This window comes from Natrix helvetica (assembly GCF_964273705.1).
Source record: "Natrix helvetica genome assembly, chromosome: Z".
Taxonomy (NCBI): domain Eukaryota; kingdom Metazoa; phylum Chordata; class Lepidosauria; order Squamata; family Natricidae; genus Natrix; species Natrix helvetica.
In genome coordinates this window covers 35,472,757-35,497,557 of record NC_138554.1, presented here as the reverse complement: position 1 = coordinate 35,497,557, position 24,801 = coordinate 35,472,757, and the positions used below count along the sequence as shown (strand labels likewise).

The 24,801-nt window shown below is 34.2% G+C and overlaps 2 protein-coding genes across 2 annotated transcripts; both read left to right on the top strand.

The window, feature by feature from the left end:
• Nucleotides 1-1,258: 1,258 nt before the first annotated feature.
• On the top strand, nucleotides 1,259-2,110 carry LOC309381784 (olfactory receptor 11L1-like; the record flags this gene model as incomplete). Its single annotated transcript, XM_081933070.1, has 1 exon — nucleotides 1,259-2,110. One exon carries the CDS (start codon nucleotides 1,259-1,261, stop codon nucleotides 2,108-2,110), a length of 852 nt encoding a protein of 283 aa, XP_081789196.1.
• Nucleotides 2,111-4,472: 2,362 nt separating this feature from the next.
• On the top strand, nucleotides 4,473-23,639 carry LOC309381783 (olfactory receptor 10C1-like; the record flags this gene model as incomplete). Its single annotated transcript, XM_081933069.1, has 5 exons — nucleotides 4,473-4,477; nucleotides 11,260-12,210; nucleotides 21,318-21,354; nucleotides 22,279-22,395; nucleotides 23,100-23,639. The coding sequence occupies 5 exons, from the start codon at nucleotides 4,473-4,475 to the stop codon at nucleotides 23,637-23,639; spliced, it is 1,650 nt and encodes a 549-aa protein (XP_081789195.1).
• Between the last annotated feature and the right edge of the window lie 1,162 nt (nucleotides 23,640-24,801).

The window sequence follows — 24,801 nt, the reverse complement described above, 5'->3', positions numbered from 1 at the left end:
CGTAGACAACTTGGCACTGATGGTAAGAAAAAATTGTTTTCTTATAACCTCTTATTACTGAATAGCAAACTCTTGCAAAGATAATTCACTTTTTTCCCACATCTTTTTGTAGAATCATAGGAAGGTGTAGTTTTATTCTTCAAAATGACAGGAAACACTATGCTGCAGCATTGCATCTTCCTGTTAGTAATTCTGGCCAGCCAGACCTTCTCTCAGAGTGATCCAGTCGATTTAATTTCACTATTACCATAAAATAAACTTTATTTAAGACTCTTTTGAGTCTTTCAAAGGTTCATTTTTAATATTTTTTAAAGTTATATTTTTATTACCATTTTACAAAATATTTGAACTAGAACTGGCTATTCTGCTTTGATAAAAGAAAGCTGTCACTGAAACAAAGAAGAGGTAGAGAGGCAATAGTTGAGATTTTAACATGTAGCAATGGTTCATAAATTATTTCTTTGGCTTAGAAATTCTTGGAACTACAGCCCCATCCAAGGAACTGCTATAAGAGATGAAATTCTTGAAAAATTATTAGCCAAGAGTTATAATGTTATAAAGTTGTGGCAAAATTTCTTCCTGGGTGTTCTTTTAAAAAATAGCACCACCCCATCCTGCTCCACACAAAGGGACTTCATGCATTTTAAAAGCAGTGCTTATCTAATGGAGGCTACTTCTGACAAGTGTAGAATCTGGTATAAAATAAGAAAGGGTAGAAGACATCTGCTTATCAGTAAATCAGTAAGAACAAATCCTCTGATTCTCACTTTTTCTAGTTAATGTAGAAAAAAAATGAATTAATTGTCAAATACTTTTGTTCATCTTCGGATGAAAGTTATTTCATTGAACACGTGACTTAACCTTCACTGAATTCAGTGAAATGTTCCCCAAATTAAAATGAAAACCTGATAAGCTTCTTTTTTCTAGCACAATATCTGACTTAGCTTCCTTGACCTCCTTATGCTCACCTGTTTGTTCCCAAATAACTTTTTTTCAGAATCACATATGTTGTGCTCTTGTGCTCTTGTAATTACAGAATTTTAAAAACTGCTTCATAGCTGTGATTGTGCTTATAAGAACTGCATAAATAATTTCTGAGCAGCTCAAAAAAAATTTTTGTATCATATCTGCAGGCATGGCAGAAACAGAACAAAAGAACCAAACAAATATTTCAGCTTTCTATCTGCTGGGATTTGTTGAACTTGGAAATCTGCAGGTTCCTCTCTTCTATCTTTTCTTAGTTATCTACATTATTACCATGGTGGGGAATATCCTGATCGTTCTGCTTGTTATTAATGATTCCCATCTTCACACCCCCATGTATTTCTTCCTGAGTAATTTCTCCTGCTTGGAAATCTGCTATAGTTCTGACATCCTTCCAATGATGCTGGCTAATCTCTTGTATGGTAGGAAGAGATCCATATCTGTAACTGGTTGCATGATGCAATATTACTTTTTTGGTATTTTAGGAGTTGCTGAATGTTGCCTACTAGGGGCAATGTCATATGATAGGTGTGTAGCAATTTGCAAGCCTCTCCATTACACAATACTTATGAATGGAAGAATTTGTCTCCAGTTTATAATTGGATCTTGGATCAATGGTTTATTTGTTAAGAGCATAGTTTTATATCTGATACATAAACTGAAGTTCTGTGGCCCCAGTGAAATCAACCATTTCTTTTGTGAACTGAATCCAATATTAAAGCTGGCATGCAGTGACACTCATTTTATTGAAGTAGTAACTTTTTTTATATCTGCTATATATATCTTGCTTCCTTTCTTCTTGACTTTGGCATCTTATGCCTTCATTATTTCCACTATAATGAGAATGTCATCTGTAAGTGGGAGGAAAAAGGCTTTCTCAACTTGCTCCTCCCATCTTACAGTGGTGTCCATTTTCTATAGCACCTTAATGATTGTCTACATTTTGCCTAAAACAGATGGACTGCGAAACATTAACAAAGTGTTATCTCTCTTTTACACAATTCTGACTCCTTTGTGCAATCCTCTGATATACAGCCTACGAAACAGGGAGGTGAAGGAGGCCCTTAGGAAAGCAGTTGCTAAATTGTGTACACTTGGAAGGATGCACCACCATAATCTTGAATGAACATTCTTTTCATGTTATCTTATTCCCCAATGAAATGAAGATTTGGTATTCTTGAGTACATAATCACATTGATGGATTTCTGTAAAACTGTATTAAGATCATCAAAGAATTCTGTTTTAATTATGTCCTTCTCACCTGAGACAGCCAAAGCTGGATGAATGGCATACACAAGTGAATTTTATTAGTTCTACTGTGAGAAATGAAGATTCTGACGAAATCTATTCATTATTTTTAAAGGGAAAGCTTGGTATCCACACATTTAGAAGGGAAAAAAAGACTTTTACAGTAAGGCTTCCCTCCTCCTCCTCCCCTTCTACAGAAACTTGTTTCTTAGGAAATATGCTCATGGCTGTTTCAAAGCAGTCTTGAATGGGAGAGGGGAGGCAGAAGTAGTTTTGCTGGTGACATTGACAGTGCTGAGTTCTGACCCTTCCCTATGTAAACATCTAAACTTTATAGGGAAGAGTTTGGAAGGAGCAGTAGGAAATTCATGCCAATCCTAAAGCTGTTTTTGTATTGAAGTGACTGAACATGAACAAAAGAGGCTATACTTTATATAAAACTTCTATAATTGATAATGTTTCATTTATAAATATTAAATGTTGTTCACTTGGAAATATGCTTTTTGGTCTGATTCATCAACTCTTGTGCCTTCTGATTTCATTTCTTTTGTATTTTGTGTTTTTGTGTTGTCATTTTAAAAAATGTATTTAATAAATAATAAGTACACTTATTAAATGTATTTCACCCAGTGTCACAGCTTATGAGATAGGCAAGCATATACTATTGATAAATAAATTGTACAGCTATTTTTATGATCCTATGTGTCACCTGCAATAGCTACTAATATAAATAATTACTGATATGCAATATTAGCTATAAAGTATTAGAAATAATGATAAGATATTTAATAGCAACATCATTGTTTTAATTGACAGAGATATTCACATTCTGTCTCCAGTCCACCTAAAAAAAAAGTGAGAGAAGCAATTTTTTGTTTTTGCCATTACCCAATCATTCTGCCCTCTATATTTTGTCAAATTATCTATGTTGTTCCACATACTGATGTTTCCAGCTGTTCAGGGATTAGAGCTGTCTGATATGCTGACTAAGGTCTCCCCCACCCCCAATTGGTTGCAGTTACTTCAAAAGAAGATTGGTGTAAGGAGTAACCAAGACAATAAAAAAGATGATGGACCATTTCTTTGCATCTGTGAGCTCTTTTGACCACTAGAACAAATGGAGAGAGACTGGGTGGATATAATTTAGAAAGAAGTGAGGTTGTTCTATCTTCACACATTCCTTAAGAAGTGTAGGTTTTACTTCATATTGAATTAATGTTTAATAGCAATAACATTTAGACTTATACACCACTTCACAGTGCTTTACAGCCCTCTCTAAGCCATTCATAGAGTCAGCATATTGCCCCCAACAATCTGGGGCCTCATTTTACTGACCTCAGAAGAATGGAAGGCTGAGTCAACCTTGAGCCTGGTGAGACTGCCAAACTGCTAGTAATTGGCAATCAGCAGAATTAGGTTGCAGTACTGAATTCTAACCACTGAGTAACCATAGCTCTAAATGGCTAATTCTATACTCTGCATTCAAAGGAAGTTCTGTTTCTTTTAAGGAATATATATACATTCTGTTAAGGAAGATAAGAATCTTATTTAATTCAATTCAAATCAAATCTCTAACACTAAGTGTGTGTGTGTGTGTGTGTGTGTGTGTGTGTGAGAGAGAGAGAGAGAGAGAGAGAGAGAGAGAGAATAACAATGCATGTACTGCATATATTTGAGACATAATTTAATTCCTAACATTTAAGTCAACTTACTTAATAATAGGAAAAAGTAGGAGATGAAATATCATATGAAATATTAAGGTAAAAGACAATGGCAAATCACTTCCAAAATCTTGCCAAGAAAACTTCAGGGACTTATCCAGCGTCACTTGAGGATACACATGGACACTCCTATACTTCAGAAGCATTACTGACTTTTTAAACTTTTTAAAGTAGCAATTGTATATAGAAAGGAGTTTTGAATACCTGGGAGTTTTCAGATTCCCCAGGGCATTATCATCTAGAGCAGGGGTGTCAAACTCATGATGACACATCCCGTGAAGTATTGCAATTTTCCCCCTTTTCACTAAAACATGGGTGGACATGGCCAGCATATGACACATTTGGCCAATGGGAAGCGAGTTTCACACCTCTGATCTAGTTACTTGTTCTCTTCCTCAGGGAGTTAATTTCTACACTAGAGGCTATATCCTTTTATACAGGATAAATGCTAAGTTGGGATTTTTTTTAGAGGAAGTCAGTTAGGTTTCACTTTAGTTACTCCTTTTATTGAGATCAACCATGAGGTAAATCTAGACACCAAGATAAGATTCTATAGCAAATTTGATGCTGATGGTGAGAGAAATCTGAAACCTTTTGCAGAAGTAATTATATACTATATTGTAAGACTGTTATTCCTCTTTATGCTGTTGGCCAGGAATATCTTTAAATTCAAAATGATCATGTCAAATTCCACATTACTTTGAGCATACCTCAAAGGCAGAAAACTTGTCACTATTTCATTATCTGCTCTGAGCATCTTGTTTCCTTTCTTCTTGATTTTGGTGTCTTATATTTTCATTATTTCCATCATCATGAGAATGTCATCTGTCAGTGGGAGGAAAAAGGCTTTCTCAACTTGTTCTTCACATCTTATAGTGGTGTCCATTTACTTTAGCACCTTAATCATAGTCTACATGTTGCCAAAAACAGATGGGCTGCGAGAAATCAACAAAGTGTTGTTTCTGTTTTATACAATTGTGACCCCTTTGTTCAATCCCCTAATATACAGCTTACAAAACAGGGAAGTAACAGAGGCACTTAAAAAATTAATTGCTATCCTGTTTCTTCAAAAATAAGACCTCCCCAGATAATAGGCCGAATTGGGCTTTTGAGTGCATGCGCTAAAATAAGCCCTCCCTGAAAATATTGCAACACAGCAACAGCTAGGTGACCACATTCGCTGCCTCCTACACCTCAAAAATAACAAGACCTCCTCAAAAATAAGGCCAAGTGCTTATTTTGGGGATCAAAAGAAAATAAGTCCCTGTTTTATTTTCTGGGAAACACAGTGGATTATATCTTTTTCTTTGAAATGTCTTTTTTTAATGTATCATTTTTAATGTATTTCTTTAAAATGATGTAAAATTGTTTGTGAAACTATTTTTTAAAGTATAATCACTGAGAGGAATTGCTAAGAATTGTCTGGAAGTCTTTTTTAGATTTTTAAAATGTTTTCTGTTCCTTTATTTTTTTTCTATCTCCCTTTTTCTTCGTCTCTTCTATTTCTTTCTTTTCTTTTTTTAATTACATTTGCTATATCTTTTTCTTGATTTAGACAACAGCACATGTTTTGGAGTACATGTTAGAGAGTTTAATGTATTTTTTATTATACACATAAATTCTTTTAATGAGAATTATTTTTAAAAATATAAAAAAGCACTTGCTAAATTGCCTACAATTGGAAAAATGCACCACTGTAATGTAGTTGAAACAGTTTGGACAGTTATAGATTTGTTATTCTCTAATAAATCCCAAATTTAGAATACTTTGAAGACATCATACATTTCTATATTGGTCTAAAATGACATATTAGGGACTATGGACATTAAAGAATTCTAACATGCACTTAGCCTTCTTATCTGAGAAAGTCAAAGGATGGTGATTGTTACACATGGGAATATTGTTGGTTTTCATAGTACTCTTAAAAAAATAAGCTCTGGTAAATTGTAATTGATTTTGTTAAATGTATGATGTGTCTGTTAACTTCCAATGGAACACATTTAGAAGAAACTCTTTCAGGAGTATCCACTTGCTACACTATGAAATAAGATTATGGTTGTATCAAACGACATGGTATTTTGAGAGTGAGAGACAAAGAGAGAGGTAGAATTGCTTCTCAATCTGCAAATGCTGAGCTATAGCCCTTCCACCATTGATTGTCTGGCTTTTTTAGGAAATATTGTGGAAGAAGAGACAGAAAAATTCTATCTCTGTCACTCTGTCACTTCATGTCAGAATCAGCAGTGATTCTGGTCAACAGAACCTCTTTTTTTGTAATATAAATTTATAAATGTAAATTTAATACAATAAAATGAAATAAATCCTTCCCCAGGCAATTTTCCACATTGTTCAATTTGTACTTTGTTATTGACAGAGCCAATAATTTTAGGTTCTTACACTATAATAACAATATAATACATTATGCATGATAACTTTTAGTGGGATCATGTAAAAATGTTTTATATGTTATGGACATTTGTGTATATCTAGTGTATTAGGTAAAGTTCTGTGTCCCAGTGAAATCAATCATTTTTGTTGATTTAAATCCATATTAAAGTTCACATGAAATGACACTTGTCTGAACTTGTAATTATTTTGCTATCAGTTCTGTGTGCTGTGCCTCCTTTCTTCTTGACTTGGGTTCATATAGTCTCATTATTTCTAACATTATGAGAATCTTGTTTGTTGTGGGAGGCAGAAAGACTTTGGAATCTATTTTTCATATGTCATAGTTATAACTATTTTTATAGCATAAATATCCACTTTTGTCTAGTGGTTAAGGCATCAGGCTAGAAGAGGGAGACTGTGAGATCCAGTCTAAACTTAGTCATGAAAGCCAGCTGAGTGACTTGGACCACTCATTCTCTCTCAGCCTAATTCACCTCAAAGGGTAGTTTTTGTAGAGAAATAAGAGGAGGAAATTTTGTTGATTGTTACTGATCCTCACTTTTAGACTGATATATTTTTTCTTAGATACCACCATCATTCCTGCTACAATTCTAACATCCCCCCAATAATGCTGACTAAGCTCTTATATGGTGGAGGGGGTAAATTTTTGTAAGTGGTTGTATGATACAATTGTTTGGTGTTTTGACAGTTCTGGAATGTTATCATCTAGCAGTCTTATGACAAGTATGTAGCAATCTGTAAACCACAGTATAACAGAGCACTAATAGATTATAAAGCTTCCTTCCATCTTATAGTTGGATCATGGATCAATGGTTTACTAGTTATGAACATAATTATATATCTAATGCTTCAATTAAAGTTCAGTTGCCACAATGAAATTAATAATTTATTTTGTAAATTAAATCCAATATTAAGGCTAGCATCCAATGACTCCCACTTGATTGAACTTGTTACTATTTTGTAATCTGTTTTATGTATCTTGTCTCCTGTCTTAATTTTACTTCTTTACTTTAGTATGCCATCTTTCCATTTTTCTACCATTATGAGAATGTGGTCAGTGAGTGGGAGACAAAAGGCTTTTGTAACTTGCTCCTCACATCTCATGGTTGTGACCATTTTTTAAATAGTACAATTATAATTATCTACATACTTCTCAAAATAGATGGATTGAGAAAAATCATTGAAGTCCTGTCCCTATTTTATACCATTCGGATATCTTTGTTCAATCTGTTGATACTTAGGTATGAAACAGGTCCTTAGAATAGAATTGCTAAATTGTATATTGTATATAAATTGAAAGACTGCATCATTGTAATCTAATATTACCATTTTAAAAATGTTTCTAAAGATCTAGCACCATTATATTTGCTTATGTCTCTAAAACCATAAATGTAAGATTGGGGCATTTAATAATTCTGCCATGAACTTGCTCTTCCCATTTAAGAAAGCCAAAGGAGGGTAAATATTAAGGGAATTTAGACAATGAACATTCTACTGTTGACTTGTATTATTTTTTATTAATTGTACAAGGTAAATTTGAATACAGACATGTCACTAAAAGGCAAAAATCATGAAACTGCCTTTACTTTAGCCATGTTATGCGTGGGAATTCCCTGGACAAAATAATTATGTTTGGAAGAGTTAGTGGTGAAATGAAACCAGGCCATCAATGAACAAGGTGGCTGGACACCAACATAGCTGACACCACCCAGAGCATAGAAAAATTCAAGAAGTGCAAGATTGGAAGATGGGGAGAGATGAGGCCCATAGTATTACCAAGAATTAGACACAACAGAATGGATAACATCATCATCATCATCATCAGCAGCAGCAGCACCTTAAAAGTTTCTTCAATCTAACTTTGATTGAAGGTATTATCATATTTTATATATCTATATAACAACATGCTACTAAAACACTTGTATTCTGAATTTACTATGCATAGATTGTGTCATAAGTTAAGCATATATAGGCTTAATATACTACTAACACTCTAATTCCAATAAACTTTAACTGGGTGAAATCGTGTATCGCAAGGTATATTTTTTTGAACCAAGGTATTTCAAATGAGCTAACTAACATACAGAATGTGCCTAAAATCCAGAAATCCTTACACCCATGTAACTGAAATTTGGCAAATTGTATACATCATCTTATGAATAAAATATAATAAAACATTTTATGACACAGTACATAATTGTTATAAAACATTTTCTGTGATCAGCTCCTGATGTTTGCTTTATACAATTTAATAAATGTTATAAACAAACAAATAAACAAACAGAATTTTCAAGCCAGGTACATCTCTAAATTTCTTCCTTTATTTTAACATTTTTCTTCAGTGCAGAAGGTACATTCAAATATTTGTTTCATATGTGTGATGCATTATTAAATTACACTTTATTATTACACTTTATTATTAAAATTAAATAATAAAATATTTAAAAAGTCTTGTAATGGGAAGATTCTGAGTAACAACAACAACAAAATAACTTTTCTGACTCTATTCAGTCCTGTGAGAAGCTGGAAAGAGTTATTTGAAATTTGGAACAATCTAGTAATTACATATTTATGAAACCATTACCCAACCAGTCAAATGCTGCTAGAAAATTCTGGACCTAACTTTCAATTGGAGATACTTTTGAAGCTATATTTCTCATTTTTCTCAGATATACTGTGCAATTTATTAATTCCAAAGATCCCCTCAGAAAGCCTAAACAAATGCCCCTATTCATTCTCCTCTCTCCCTCCTCTGAAGGGAAAGATTTAATGCTCTTTTAGAAGCAGTGTCTATGTAATAGAGTTTACTGCTTACAGATTAAGTATTTGCTATATAAAATGTGAAAAAGAATGTTGAAATTTACTTATAGCTTTTCCCCATTGTATAGCTACTGATTATTGCATATTCCAAGAATGAAGCATAGATTTTTTTTTGCTGGGTTTTCTTCAGACAGAGAGAGAAAAAGAAAACCACAAGGCCTACATATAAGCAACACAATTCAATTCCTAACATTTAAATCAGATGATTTAACAAAAATATAGGAAGTTAGATAATATATACAATATAGATTCTATATTCTAACTAAGTGGAAAAAAGAAGTGAAGTTTCATGCTTTGATTACATTCCAATATGAATAAGGAAAAAGGGAAAAAGATAAATAGGATATTTATTATGTAAAATAATCTACCACTGGATTTTTATTTGGCAGGGTATGATTAGGATAAGTGAACATGAAACACACTGTGGAAACTGAGCATAACTAGAGACAAGTAGGGTGCAAATGCATTTTTTTGTGCTTATATACAAAGTGACCAGAAATTTCAGCAAAGGACTAGGGGTAATATGATAAAGTCTTCCAATATTTGAAAGGATACCCCAGAGAAGAAGGATAACCTATTCTCCAGACTACCTCTGCTCAGGCCAGAAGTGGCAGATGGAAACTTATCAAGGAGGGATCCAATTTAGAACCAAGGAAGGATTTCCTGGCAATGAGAACAATTAATCACTGGAATGGCTTGTCTCCAGAAGTTGTGGGTACTCCGTGAGTGGAAGTTATTCAGAACTGGACAGCCATTTGTCTGAAATGATATAGGGTCTCCTGCATGAATGAAGAGTTGGACTATAAGACCTCCAAAGTCCCAATTCTATTATTCTGTATTCTATAAAGTGGTACTCCCTTGTTGGCTAGACCAATCATGAGAATTTCCACTTGGCATGATCCAAAATTTTCTCAAGGGGAGCTACGTTAATATTGCCAGGTATCCAAGATGTTCCTAAAGTGGTCTCTGGGCTATTAATTGTAGAGCAACATTATTTGCAGCTAGCAGTCCTTTGGCTTTAATTTATAATCTAGGATATAAAATAAATCAAATTGCTTCTCAAATTCTCAGCTCTCTTTATCACTGCACATGCAAGACAAAGCTGTGAAATTAGCAACTTCTAATTCTGTGTTTCTATTACAAATAAGGTAATGCTTATTTGCTCTCCTACAGAGAGATAGAATTCAGTTCATTGGTAAATACGAGACACATCAAATTAGACATCAGAGAAGCTCTTAGGAAAATAAACAGAACTGGAAAATAATCCTTAATCTAATTTCATAATAGTTGGTTCAGAAGAAATGAGGGGATTACCGAAGATGTTTGTTCAGATGGTGACAATAGCTTTTATTAAGCTGGTGTAATACATTCAATGAAGTCATGGTTTTCTGGTGATTCTACAATTCTCCTGGGTACTGGCACTTAGAGAGATATTATCTTCCCTCGGGTAAATAAAATGTTATGTATAGTAAAGATTTACACTACTTTATAAATAAATACCAAATAAGGATGATGCATAGATGCAGAAACAATTGACAGAAACAATGTGCAGCCAGGATTTAGATTAATTTAATCAGCCAGATTTAGGGATGTTGATGACTAGTGATGAACATACTTTTGATACTATTTTGATAGTGATAGATGCCACAAATCTTCTCACTCTGCAGAAAAGCTGCCTTTTAAAGGTAAGTTATTTCCCTCCCTCATTTAGAATAGGAAGTAAAACTATGATAAGCTTCCAAAGAATAATTGGGTTTGATGTTCCATCTTTGATTATGCTCTGCCTTGGCAGTATATCCATCCATCCATCCACCTCCTCCCTCTCCCTTCCTCCCTCTCCCTCTGCCTCTTTCTCTCTCACACACAAACATCTATCTATCTATCATCTATCTATCTATCTATCTATCTATCTATCTATCTATCTATCTATCTATCTATCCATCCATCCATCCATCCATCCATCCATCCATCCATCCATCCATCCATCCATCCATCTAATATATAGTTTATAAGATAAAATGGTAACAAATGAGTAACACTTTGAAAATGTAAAATGAGTGTTGTATGCTCTTTACAGGTATGAGCTAGTAAATATGGAGAAAAGGGAACAAAAAAACTTAACAGATATCATGGAATTCCATTTGGTAGGATTTGTAGGACTCGGGGATCTGCAGGTTCCACTCTTCTGTCTCTTCTTACTTACCTACATTGCTACCATGGCTGGGAATATCCTCATTATCTTGCTGGTTGCTACTGATCCTCATCTTCACACCCCCATGTACCTCTTCCTGAGTAATCTCTCTTGCCTGGAGATCTGCTACAGTTCTAATATCCTTCCAATGATGCTGTCTAATGTCTTGTATGGTGGGCAGAAAATAATTTCTCTCACTGGCTGCATAATGCAACATTATCTTTTTGGTCTTTTTGGATCTTCAGAATGTTTCCTCCTAGGAGCAATGTCCTATGATAGATATGTAGCAATCTGTAAACCACTGCATTACACAATCCTAATGAACAATAGAGTTTGCCTCCAGCTTATAGCTGGATCATGGATAAATAGTTTACTTGTCATGGGTATAGTTTTGTATTTAATGTGTCAGTTAAAATTCTGTGGCCCCAATGAAATCAATCATTTCTTTTGTGAATTGAATCCAATATTAAAGCTAGCATGCAGTGATACCCGCTTGATTGAACTTGTCACAATTTTGATATCTGTTGTATGTATTTTGCCTCCTTTCTTCTTAACCTTGTTGTCATACAGTTACATTATTTTTAATATAATGAGAATGTCATCTGTCAGTGGCAAGAAAAAGGCTTTCTCAACCTGCTCGTCACACCTCATGGTGGTATCCATTTTCTATAGCACCTTAATGATTGTCTATATTTTGCCTAAAACAGATAGCCTGCGAAATATTAATAAAGTCTTGTCTTTATTTTATACAATCCTGACCCCTTTGTTCAATCCCCTGATATACAGCCTACGGAACAGGGAAGTGAAAGAGGCCCACAGAAGAGCAGTTGCTAAATGGTATAAAATTTTTTAAAATGCACCAGTGTAATTTTTTTTAAAAAAAGCTTGTTTGATCTCCAATAAACCAAAATTTTGGTTCTTTTAGGACGTCATTATATGTTAGGATTTATCTAAAACTATCTTTAAGAGATACGCAGCAATAAAAAATTCTTCATTAAACTTTCATTTATGATTGTGAATCTGTGATTTTTTTGCTTAGCTGCACTGTCACAATTTTCTTGGTGGGTTTCCTGTGTGGAAGTGTGAATCCTCAGTATCTTTACTTGGTCCAGGAACAAACTGGTCAGTCAATTTCTAAAACAACCAATGGATCATCATTTTGTTGATCGAAATCCCCCCAAACCCCACCCCCAAAGTAGACCTTGCACCTGTGTGAAAAATAATAGAATAGACCAAAAATACTCTCTTTCGTCTCTCCTTACAGGATTAAGAGTGCTTTGTTTTAACACAGCAATGTTTTTTGAAATCTGATGGGATTATGTAAAGGAGGAAGGATAGCTGACCTTTTCTGAGATTCTGGGAAGGTGACATTGGATAGCTAGAGATACACCTTGCACCAAAATAAGTTAAGGAAATGAATTTGGAACCTAGTTTAAGGATAATATGCCCCAAATGTACAGGGGAAGCATCTATTGCCTTGTGGTTTTGGAAATACACATTTTTCTCTAACACTTTTCAGCAGCCAAACTTTGCTCCTAATGTAATTATGATATCATCATGTTTTTAAATTATGTTTTTTATTTCAGATATTTAGGATAATATGTATGTGAAGCTTAGCACAAGCTTAGCACATTTATTTTATTTTTCAATCTCAGCTACTTAGGCATTATTTTGATGCTTTCTTGAGAAGCATTTTTGTTGCACTTTAAGGATGGTGATAATGTGTGTAAAGAAGCTGTGTTTTTTAAACGCTTTTCATATTCTCCTGGGCATTATCACCCAGAGATTTTTTTCCTCTTCAGGATACTCAGTTAATTTGTACAGTAGGGACTGTGTGTCCTTTAATATAAAATGAATGCAGAAATAGACAATATTTTTACATAGAACATTCATTTAGGCTTCATGTCAATTACTCCTTTTATTTACATCAGTCCTGAATCAAATCTAACAATCAAGGTAAGATTCTATCAAGAATTAGTGATGATGATGAGTGAAGCTCAAAAGCTGCTCCCTGAATATCAGGTGCATACAAAGTTAATTCCACAGTGTGTATCAGGATTGCCATTCTTGTTGATGACTTAGCAAGTCATACCTCTCACAAGATGATACATTTCATCCTAAGGACACATAAATTGTGTGTGATAAAATTCTATTGAGTCTCCTTGAAGTTAGCTTTAATTTTTTAAAAATATCAATTTTTATTATTTTTCAAGATCAGTGAAGCAGCCCTGACTGTTATATTTTGTGAAAAAAAAATTGGCAGTGAAGTGCAGAAGATTGATATGGAGATTAAATGATCTATAAATACCTATCAATGCTTCATAGGAGGAGCTATGACACAAGATGATTCTTAAAACTATTATTAATTAAGAGCTACACTACTAGAAAATTCTAGACCAACTTTTTGATTGGCGGTACATTTGAAGTCATAATTATCATATACACTGTGGCTTCTCATATACACTTGTGTTAGTTCTGAAGGTGCTCTCAGAAAGTCTAGGGCAAATGCAATTCTCCCATTTCTCTCTCCCCCCCCCCAATGAATAGAAAAAAAATCATTCTTCTTAGAAGCAGTGTTTATGTAACAGGGTTTACTATGTACATATTTAGGACTTGATATGTAACATAAAAAAAAATAGGGATGCCTGCTTGTAGTTCTTCCTCGTTGTACAGCTACTGACTACTGCCTATCTTAAAGATGATGCCAAATGATTTCTTTGCTTGATTATGTGCAGAAGATACAAAAAATTAAAATCATAAGTCATGCATGTGTATGAGAAGTGCAACTTAATTTTTTAACTCAATTAACAATAGGAAAAAACTTTTAATTTGAAATTAAATATCAAATTAATCAATGTATTTCATGTAGGTTGAAGTACCACATTTTGAATAACCTTCTACTTCATCAAGCTATCAGCAGAATGAAAAAAAAAAATAGTTATCATATCTGATAATCCTACTACAGTATGTATATTTGCAGAATATGATTGGATGAACAGACTGCACAAAAGTTCCATATGGGATTAGAACTTTTTTGAAGAAGTAAATATACCATTGCTTAGTTATATGACAATTCCTAAGCACCTTAGTTGATTTGAATAAACAGACATATCTTCAGAGTCTCTAAACCAGGGCTGTCAAACTCGTGGCCCACTGAGAGGATGTGTCACTTGCTGGTCATGCCCACACCCAGTTTCCCAGGGGGGAAAAGTCCTGATACATCCTGTGACGCCACCATGACAATTCAAGTTTGACACCCATGCTCTAAGCAAAGTAGGCATGGCCAGTGAAACTTCAGCTAAAAAAGAAGAGTAAAAAAGTTAATCTCACTTTCTAATTTTAGTTAGTTAGCAGAGGAAATGAATAAATTATGAAATATTTTTGTTTATCTCCAGAATGAATATTGGTTAATTGAATAATGATAGAAACACTATGTTTATGCTGGATTTCTCTTCAGTGACATTGATCAGAAATAAGCAAAAGCCAATGAAGTTCTATTTTCTAAACACAACATCTGATCTTTATCAGGTCTTGTTATGTTAATTGATGTGTTCTCAATCACTTTTTCCTCAGACCCTCCAAAGTTAGAGTTTTGTGGTTTATAGGTATGAAATTATTAACATAAAACTACTTTCATGCTTTCTATGTATCTTAAGTTTATGAATGGTTTTACAACTGTTTTCCTTGGTTATGCTTAAAGTTAAGAAATGCAATAGTAAGTTCTGAGCAGCTCAAATAAATTTTGTATAATATTTGCAGGCATGGTAGTGACAAAGCAAGAGAACCAAACAGAAATCACAGTATTCCATTTAGTAGGATTTATAGGACTCGGAGATCTGCAAGTTCCAGTCTTCTGCCTCTTCTTACTTATCTACCTTATTACCATGGTTGGGAACATACTCATCATTTCGCTTGTTGTTATTGATCCCCAACTTCACACCCCCATGTATTTGTTCCTTAGTAACCTCTCTTGCCTGGAGATCTGTTACAGTTCTAACATCCTTCCAGTGATGCTGGCTAGCATCTTGTATGGTGAGCGGAGAGCAATATCTGTAATTGGCTGCATATTGCAACATTGTCTTTTTGGTCTTTTGGCAGCTACTGAGTGTTGTCTACTAGTGGCAATGTCCTATGATAGGTATGTAGCGATCTGTAAACCACTGCACTACACCATCCTAATGAACAATAGAGTTTGCCTCCAGCTTACAGTTGGATCATGGGTTCATAGTTTATTAATTATGAGCATCATTTTATATTTAATGAATCAGTTAACGTTCTGTGGCCCTAGTGAAATCAATCATTTCTTTTGTGAATTACATCCAATATTAAAGATAGCGTGCAATGATACTCACTTGATTGAACTTGTAACTATTTCTTTATCCGCTTTGTGCATCTTGTTTCCTTTCTTCTTAACTTTGGCTTCTTATATTTTCATTATTTCCACTATAATGAAAATGTCATCTGTCAGTGGGAGGAAAAAAGCTTTCTCAACTTGCTCCTCACACCTCATGGTAGTGTCTATTTTCTATGGCACAATGATCATTGTCTATGTGTTGCCCAAAACAGATGTTTTGCAAAATATCAACAAAGTCTTGTCTCTGTTTTACACTATCGTGACCCCTTTGTTCAATCCCCTGATATATAGCCTAAGAAACAGGGAAGTAAAAGAGGCTCTTAGAAAAGCAGTTGAAAAGTTTTATCTTTTTCTTTGACATGTCATTTTCTTTGATATCGTTTTTTGACTGCAACAATATATAATTGTTTTTATTAAACTATTTTTTAAAATGTATTTCCAAGAGGAAATTCACCAATTTTCAGGGGTCCTTATTTTGTCATGTTTTCTGTTCTTTTATTTTCTTTTTGTCTTCTTCGTTTTTAATCTCTCCTCTTCCTTCCTTTTTTTCTTTACCTCTAAAATTTACTATATCTTTCCTTTAATATATTTTTATTAAATATGCACTTTTTAAATAAAATTATTTAAAAGAATAAAAAACTGTCACTACGTTGAATACAATTGAAAGATCACACCACTCTAATACAATTTGAATAGTTTAAAAAGATTATTGTCTTATTCACTAATAAATCTCAAATTCAGAGTTCTTTGAGGATACCATTACATTTGTATATTTCTCTAAAATGGCAGGTATGAGATTAGGAACATTAAATAATAATTCTGTCATGTATTTTGCCGAGCCGAGGCAAGCCAAGCTGAGCCGAGCCGAGCCGAGGCAAGCCAAGCCAAGCCAAGCCAAGCCAAGCCAAGCCAAGCCAAGCCATGCCACCTTATTCTTTCTCCTAACGTCTTTGATTCTTTTTAATCCCAAGGATTTTATTTCCCTAAAAACTTCCTGAACCTGCTCTTCACATTTCATAGTGGTGTCTATTTTCTTTAGCATAATGTTGTCTACATATTGCCCAAAATACATGGATTGTGAGAAATCAATACAGTTTTTTCTTTGTTTTATACAATCCTGACTCCTTCATATACCACCTACAAAACAGAGAAGGAAAAGCTTTTCTAAAAAGCAATTGCTTAATTGTATGCAATTAAGAGAGTGCATTGCTGTAGCTTAATATGATAATTTATGTTGATAGTAGTTTTAATCTCATTCAATTTAGAATGTTAGTTTTATGTGCTATATTTATCAAATGTCTCTCTTTTATATAGTCCAGACATTTTTGTTCAAGCCCTGATATATAACACTTCTGTAACCAGTGACGTGCTGTGAGGTTTATGGCTGGTGAGGCTGGTGGCATCATCAGCGTGAGCCGCAGTCCCCTTCATGTTGACTCAGGAAGGCGGGGAATGGGACCATGTGTGCAGGAGGCTGAAGCTGCCTTTCTGCATCTTTCTAAATAATTTATGATCGAATCTATATTTGTGAACATTTTTTTTCTGTGTTAATATATTTACTACAGAAATTTTGTTCATAAATGTAACATTAAGGGCATTTTGAGTCTGGAAGCTGTGTTTAGATAAAAAGAAACAAAGGGAAGCTTTACTGGATCTTTAATACACCAATAGGATGAATTATTTAAATCTGTGAAGCAAAGAGTCTTCCCTATTCCCTATTTTGTAGAACAGGTGAACCAGGGGTAAAGAAAAATGGTACTAAACCAGGGGTGTAAACAATAAAGCTCCTAAAAGAAGTTTTTAAAAAATCAAAGAGAAAGATATAAGAAAAATAAAAAGGAAAAAGAAAGAATAGATTAAGAAAAGAGAGAAAATAATTTAAAAAATAAAAAATGATTTCTGATCATCTTTACAGCAGTTAAAATTAAAATTCACATATTTCTAGTCTCCTGGATTATTTATCTCGAAATGAATAAATTTCAATATCTTCTCCTCAGCTTGATGGTCATACAGAAAATTATTCTGAAAGCCATTTTCTTTAGTCAGAAGGAACCGGTTAGAACTCCAAATTCCAAATGATAGTGCCCAACCTACGAAGTGAAAATTGCCTTGTCTCCAGATAAAAAAAAGTTCTCTGATGAGATTGCTTAAACTGTGATGGACTGAGCTCTTGGTTATGGATTCCAAGCTGCAGTGTATCAATAAGACTTTTGCATATCTTTCAGTTGTTGTGCTGGGTGCCTGTCATGCCTTTATGACCTTCAAGTGGGGCTTCCTTTGAAAATCCTCTTCACTGCACCTTTTCTTACAGAATTAAACTATTCATGGGATGGTACAATTTTCCAGTTGGAAAATTAATCTTGGTTCAATGAAAGAGCTAACCCTGACATATCATGCAGATACTATATCTTATATAGTAAGTAAGGCATTTGATAAGGTAGGCCATAACCTACTACTAGATAAAGTAGAAGAATGTGGGTTAGACAGTATCACCACTAGATGGATTTGTAACTGGCTGACCAACTGCACTCAATGTGTATCCTCAATGGAACTGCATCTACATGGAGGGAAGTATGCAGTGGAGTGCCACAAGGCTCTGTTTTAGGCCCAGTACTCTTCAACATCTTCATCAATGATTTGGATGAGGGAATAAATGGGGAACACATCAAATTTGCAGATGACACCAAGCTGGCAGGAATAGCTAATACTCCAGAAGATAGGCTTAAGATACAAAAGGATCTTGACAAACTTAAACATTGGGAACTATCTAATAAAATGAAATTCAATGGTGAAAAGAGTAAGGTTCTACATTTAGGCAAGAAAAATGAAATGCACTGATACTGTATAGGTGGTACCTTGTTCAATAGTAGTAACTGTGAGAGGGATCTTGGAGTCCCAGTGGACAACCATTTAAATATGAGCCAGCAGTGTGCAGCAGCTGCCAAAAAAGCCAACACAGTTCTAGGCTACATAAACAGAGGGATAGAATGAAGATCATGTTTCATATTAATACCACTTTATAATGCCTTGAGAGACTCTAGAAAGAGTGCAGAGAAGAGCAACAAAGATGATTAGGGGACTGGAGACTAAAACATATGAAGAATGGTTGCAGGAACTGGGTATGTTTAGCTTAAGAGAAAGAAGGACTAGGGAGACATGATAGCAGTGTTCCAATATCTCAGGGATTGCCACAAAGAAGAGGGAGTCAAATTATTCTCCAAGGCATCTGAGTGTAGAACAAGAAGCAATGGGTGGAAACTAATCAAGGAGAGAAGCAATTTAGAAATTTCCTGACAGTTAGAACAATTAATCAGTGGAACAGCTTGCCTCCAGAAGTTGTGAATGCCCCACACTGGAAGTCTTTGGATAACCATCTGAAACATTATAGGGCTACTTGCCTAGGCAGGAGGTTGGACTACAAGACCTCCAAGGTCCCTTCCAACTCTACTATTGTATTGTATTGTATATAAAAGTGTTTCTGGATGATGTACCACCTCATTCTTTTCTGCCACTCATGTAACTGTTGTTGAATGGATCGAATACTATCAGAAGGGATATATATGATATAAATTCTTAAAATGGTTTTGGATCCTTTTATTAAAAAACTTCACATCATATTTATATGTTACTTTTAGCATTCTTTGAGCATTTTATTTTGCCTAGAAATTTTCTAGAGTTCTATTGTTTATAAGATAAAATAAATAATAAAAGACATGTTTCTCACATTCTCTGGCCATTATGTATTTATTTTACACATGTATAGATGATGGTAATGATAGCCATTTCTGCTCATCTATCTCTCATAACTTACATATCCATATTTGTGACCCTATTGAAATTATTTCCACTGCCTAAAGGGAAAAAAGACAGCCATTGCATGAAAATAATTGTCTTCTCACCAATGAATGGATTTTAATTATTGCCTCATTAACTTATCTAATAAACTTGTCCATAATCACTAATTTACTAATAAATTCCAAATGCACATTTCTGGAGAACCCATTGTGGGCACAAGACCCTGAGGTGCTGCAAAAGAGAATGAGATGGGCAGCATATAAATGGAATAAACAAACATGCTTTAAAGTCAAATCCATTGATACCATAATAATATGAAGCCATTGGTCAGAAGTTCTAATTCTTTAGGGAATGTCTGAAATATCCACTTTTAAATCATTCTTGAGTTTTCAATGAAGATAGGTAATAGGTTTGCTTTGTGTTATGGACAACTAATCCATAATTTGCATAAGTTCCAGCTGTAAAAGAGAAAAAAAATGGATAGCATCTGTCTAATGTGGCTTAATTTCTCCGCTTATTCTCTTCTGTTTTCAAATTTAATTTAACTTTCATTTTTTGGGGGGTAGACTCTTTTATAACAAAAGGGTTTTCCCACTAGATGACACACTTTTTCTTTCAGTTTTCCTCCCGTTCTTGAGTTGTCCCAACTTCAGCAGCTTCAGTGGCTGCGCTGCTATCACCAGCAAAAAGAGATTCTTTTGGATCAATCAAGGACTTTGCAGTGTCCCTGAGATCAGCAGGACGTACTCTTCCCTATCACCATCTCTTCAGGATGGTTTAGGTCCAAAAGGACCATCCAGTTGCAAAAGTATCAACTGCGATCTTGGAGCTCCAAGATTACACTTCATGTCGTCACAACGTCAGCATCCTCTCCCCTCGTTTATTTAATCTTTTTGATTGAGATTTCAGAATGGAATAGACAACTTCTTTGCAAGTATCCCGTCTTACCAGCCATAGCTTGGTAAAATGATTTTTTTTGTCTAATAAGTAGGGCTGCTTATTTACATAAATATAAAGTCTATAGTTCTATTCCACAACCAGTGGGATCTGCAAAAGAACTTGAAAAATCAAGATGCTGCTGGAACCAGACAATTGTCATGACGATTAAAAAAAGGGTCTAGGTCCTCATCTTGATGGTTTTCATCCCCTTCTAGCTGCTCTGGAACAAGCAGTCCATATCCAGCCTCTAATCATTAAAGAAAATATATGACTTTTTTCTTTAAAAAAAATCTGTGTATGAATTTTCACCAGCACTAAAAAAAAGATTTTTTTTTAGAACTATTCAAATGAATCAACAAATTGCAAATCTCTAAACACCACAGAAAGAGAAAGTTGTTAATGTTAGATCTCCTTTGGGATTCACTATTAATTTGATTCGAAAATGAGCAAATCTCCCAGGATAAATTATTTATTAAAAGCATTTAAGAAATATTTCTGTTTCATAAAGGAGATGTTTGAATTTGCCCAGCATGGACGTTTACCAATAATTTGAAGAAATAGTAGCACTAAGTTCTGGATTATCTGTTACTATGCCAGTTACTTGTTACAGGTATGTTTCATTCCAACTTCAGTATTATTGTATACTTTGGGAGGAGAATGTCTTCTTTCATGATTTAGTTTTGCATAAAGACATTCGACGGGTTCCCAAATTGTGCTAAGATATAATATGGCTTTATTGCTTTAAGAGGACAATGATTATTGTTGAGAATCATGATTTTAGTGTGGGTCCAGCCGCTATGATTTATTCAACAATCTATTTTTTTAAATTGTATATTTTGGTAATGTCTTACTCCAGCCCTGGCATCATCCTTCCAAAGGAATTTGGATACAGAGTAAGTATTTTCTCTTTTGCTCATTCTTGGCCAACTAAAAGACAATTTTTGTTTTTTTAGGAAAGATAACCTTTTAGATACTTGCGAAAGAATATCTCTATTTCTCAGAGTCACAGTTAACCTTGGAATATTATATAACTGGTTAAAGAAAAACATTTGCAAAACAAGGTGATTACTGAAGAACTATTTTCCTTTATGCAGAAATAGAATCAGCGAAAAGCTTATATTTCCAAAGTTAGACTATACCATATAGTATTGAAAACTCGTGGCTTTCACATTCTCTCATTTTAGAGGAAGCAAAGAATAGATAGAAATGCCTTATTTATATAGGCCGACTAAGATATTTTTACTATCATTCTTGATGTAATGTGATCAAGAGGTAGTAGAGGAGACAGAAAATAAAGGTCCTTCGGCTATCCAATCAAGCAGCTTGCTCATGCTTTAGCATTAGCCTCTGATCAGCTTTTGAGGATAGAAGTAAATGAGATCATGTGTTCTACTCCTGGCCTATGAGGGTGACTGCCTGCACATGTCCTTTTGTGCTACACATTGAAAAGTGTGCTTTCTAACATGTTTAGGCACATGATGCTACTTTCCCTTCATGGTTCATTTTATTGTGGGAAGCATCTCTGCTCCAACTGGCTACTTTGTAATAGGAGACGAATACTGCTCTCTTTCGGTGGATCTGTTCTGTATAGCTGTTATTTCTAACAAGCCTGTTAAGAAACAAAGAAGTGTGGATATATTTTTAATCAGATGAAGTTGACTAGAATATCTGTAGGATATACGGTATATATTATGTGTTGTGCACTTTGGGCATTTTGAATGATATGATTTGCAGAACAAGTTGATTAAGGAGCAACCATAGGGAAATGTTTTTTATCAATGTTGTGCTAATCTATAATACGCCTTTATTGCTTTTAGAGGACAATGATTATAGCTGAGAATCATGATTTTAGTGTGGGTCCAGCCACTGTGATTTATTCGACTATCTGTTTTTTTTTTATCATCATCGTCTCTCCAAAGAATTTTGGATACAAAGTAAGTATTTCCTCCTTTACTCATTCTAGACAACTAAAAGATCATGGTTTCAAATATAGAAAATAGGAATGGAGAAAACAAAATTGAGAAAAACTGACGAATAATACTTGCCTTTCAGTCATATATTCCCCCCAACTAAAATTATTCTCCTCGATAGAGTATATGAGTGGAATACTAGTGAACATTAGTTATCCACAATTCCAAAATTAGTCTTTATTGCACATATACATACAGAGACAGAGAAAGAAGAAGAAAGTTTTCAGTATTTTGGATTTAAACATGTCTTTTAAAAAATATGTTCTAGATCTGATGAGACATTTCATGAATTAAGGAAATGCTAGATACAGAAAAAGAAAACCAGACAGCTATTCAAGAATTCATTCTTCTGGGTTTGGAAACTTTTCCGGAGCTGCAGATTCTTCTTTTTGGGTTCTTTTTGGTGATTTATCTGATGACAATAACTGGAAACCTTCTCATCTTTCTGCTAGTTGTATAGCTCCACCATCTTGCCCAAATTGTTGGACAATTTGTTGTCTGGTGATAGAACTATAACTCTACGTGGATGCCTAGCCCAATGTCATTTATTTGGGATTTGTGCAGCCATAGAAACTTATCTTTTATCTGCAATGTCTTATGATCGCTTTGTGGCAATTTGTAGACCTTTGCTCTACAATTCTATTATGAATACAAAATTTTGTTCCCAGATTATAGCTGGAGTATGGATAAATAGTTTGATATTCAATGGCATTCTGGTGGTTCTCATGGATCCATTTCCCTTCTGTGGCTCCAATGTCATAGACCATTATTTTTGTGATTTCCTTCCACTGGAGAAATTGTCCTGCAGTGATAGAAATCTTCTTGAACCCATTGCCTTCTGCATGACTGTTATTTTCACAATTGCCCCTTTTCTATTAACTCTCATCTCTTACATCTGCATTATTGGCACCATCATAAAAATCAAATCCAACACTGGAAGGCAAAAAGCCTTTTCAACCTGCTCTTCGCATCTCATGGTAGTTTGCCTCTATTATGGCACATTAATCATTGTCTACGTGTTGCCAGACTCTCCCACTCTGAGACCTCTCAATAAAATATTCTCCATTTTTTATACAGTGATGACACCTTTGGTGAATCCCCTAATTTACTCTTTAAGAAACAAAGAAGTTCACAAAGCTCTAAGACGACTTTACAGCAAAGTGATCATTCTGGGCCAAACGTATCCCAAACTATCAGTTGGTGCTTAATTCATTAGCTAGTGTTAATGTTGTATCTCAATAAAAGATATTAAATAAAAGATATTTAAATATTTAATTATTTAAAGGGGAAGATTCTGAATACGATCTTGGTGGGATTACCTATAAATACCCGGATTGATATACACTGACTTCCCCCTCTTTCTTATAATTCTTTCTTTTCATGGTATGATTCCTTTTAGCATATTTTTTTATTATGGATAATAGAAAGTATAAAGTTCTATACAATCTTATGTTTCTTGTTTATTACTGTGTTTTTTAAAGTGTTTTCATACAATTATATTCTCTGGATGTTGTATCTGTATAAAAAAGGCTCAGTGGAATTTCAAAAAAAAAATTATACAATTAGAACATGTTTATTCATTTTTCTTGTGTTTTTCTACCTATATCTCTCATATACATGAAGATAAAAATCAGGTGTAAAGTTCATATATATTTGGTTTGCAGATAATTGTGAAGCTTAATCGATATAGGAATAGAACATTTTAATATACCTCTAAACCACTTAAAGTTGTGCTCTATAACTCCACATCCCATTGCTCAAAAAAGAAACATATTGCTGACATATGCTTTTGAAATTCTGTAGCTATACAGAGTGAAAGACAGGAATATGAACAAGCTGAATGAAGTAAACACTAAGTGGCACTGCAGTCTTGTAAAAGCCTTTATTTCAAAAAGCAGGTTAGTTTTTCCCATCCAAAGAATAAAGAAAAGAATAACAGAAAAATAGAGTTGGAAGGTCTTGTAATTCAACCCTCTTCTCATGCAGGAAACCCTGTAGCATTTCAGACAAATGGTTGTCCAATATTTTTTTTTAAAAAAAACTTCCAGTTTTGGACCCCCAACAACTTCTGGATGCAATTCTTTCCACTGATTAATTCTGTCAGTTAAATTAACTATGGATGAAAAATAATAATAATTCATGGAAATCCATTTGAATTTTAACCAAGGAAATGTTTGTGGATGCTTTACTTCAGATCTTTGTGCATCTTTCCAAACAATTTATGATCAAATCTATGTTTGTGAACATTTTTTTTCTGTGTTAATATATTTACTACAGAAATTTTGTTCATAAATGTAACATTATGGGCATTTTGAGTTTGAAAGCTGGTGCTTAGATAAAAAGAAATAAAGTTAAACTTTATTGGAGAAA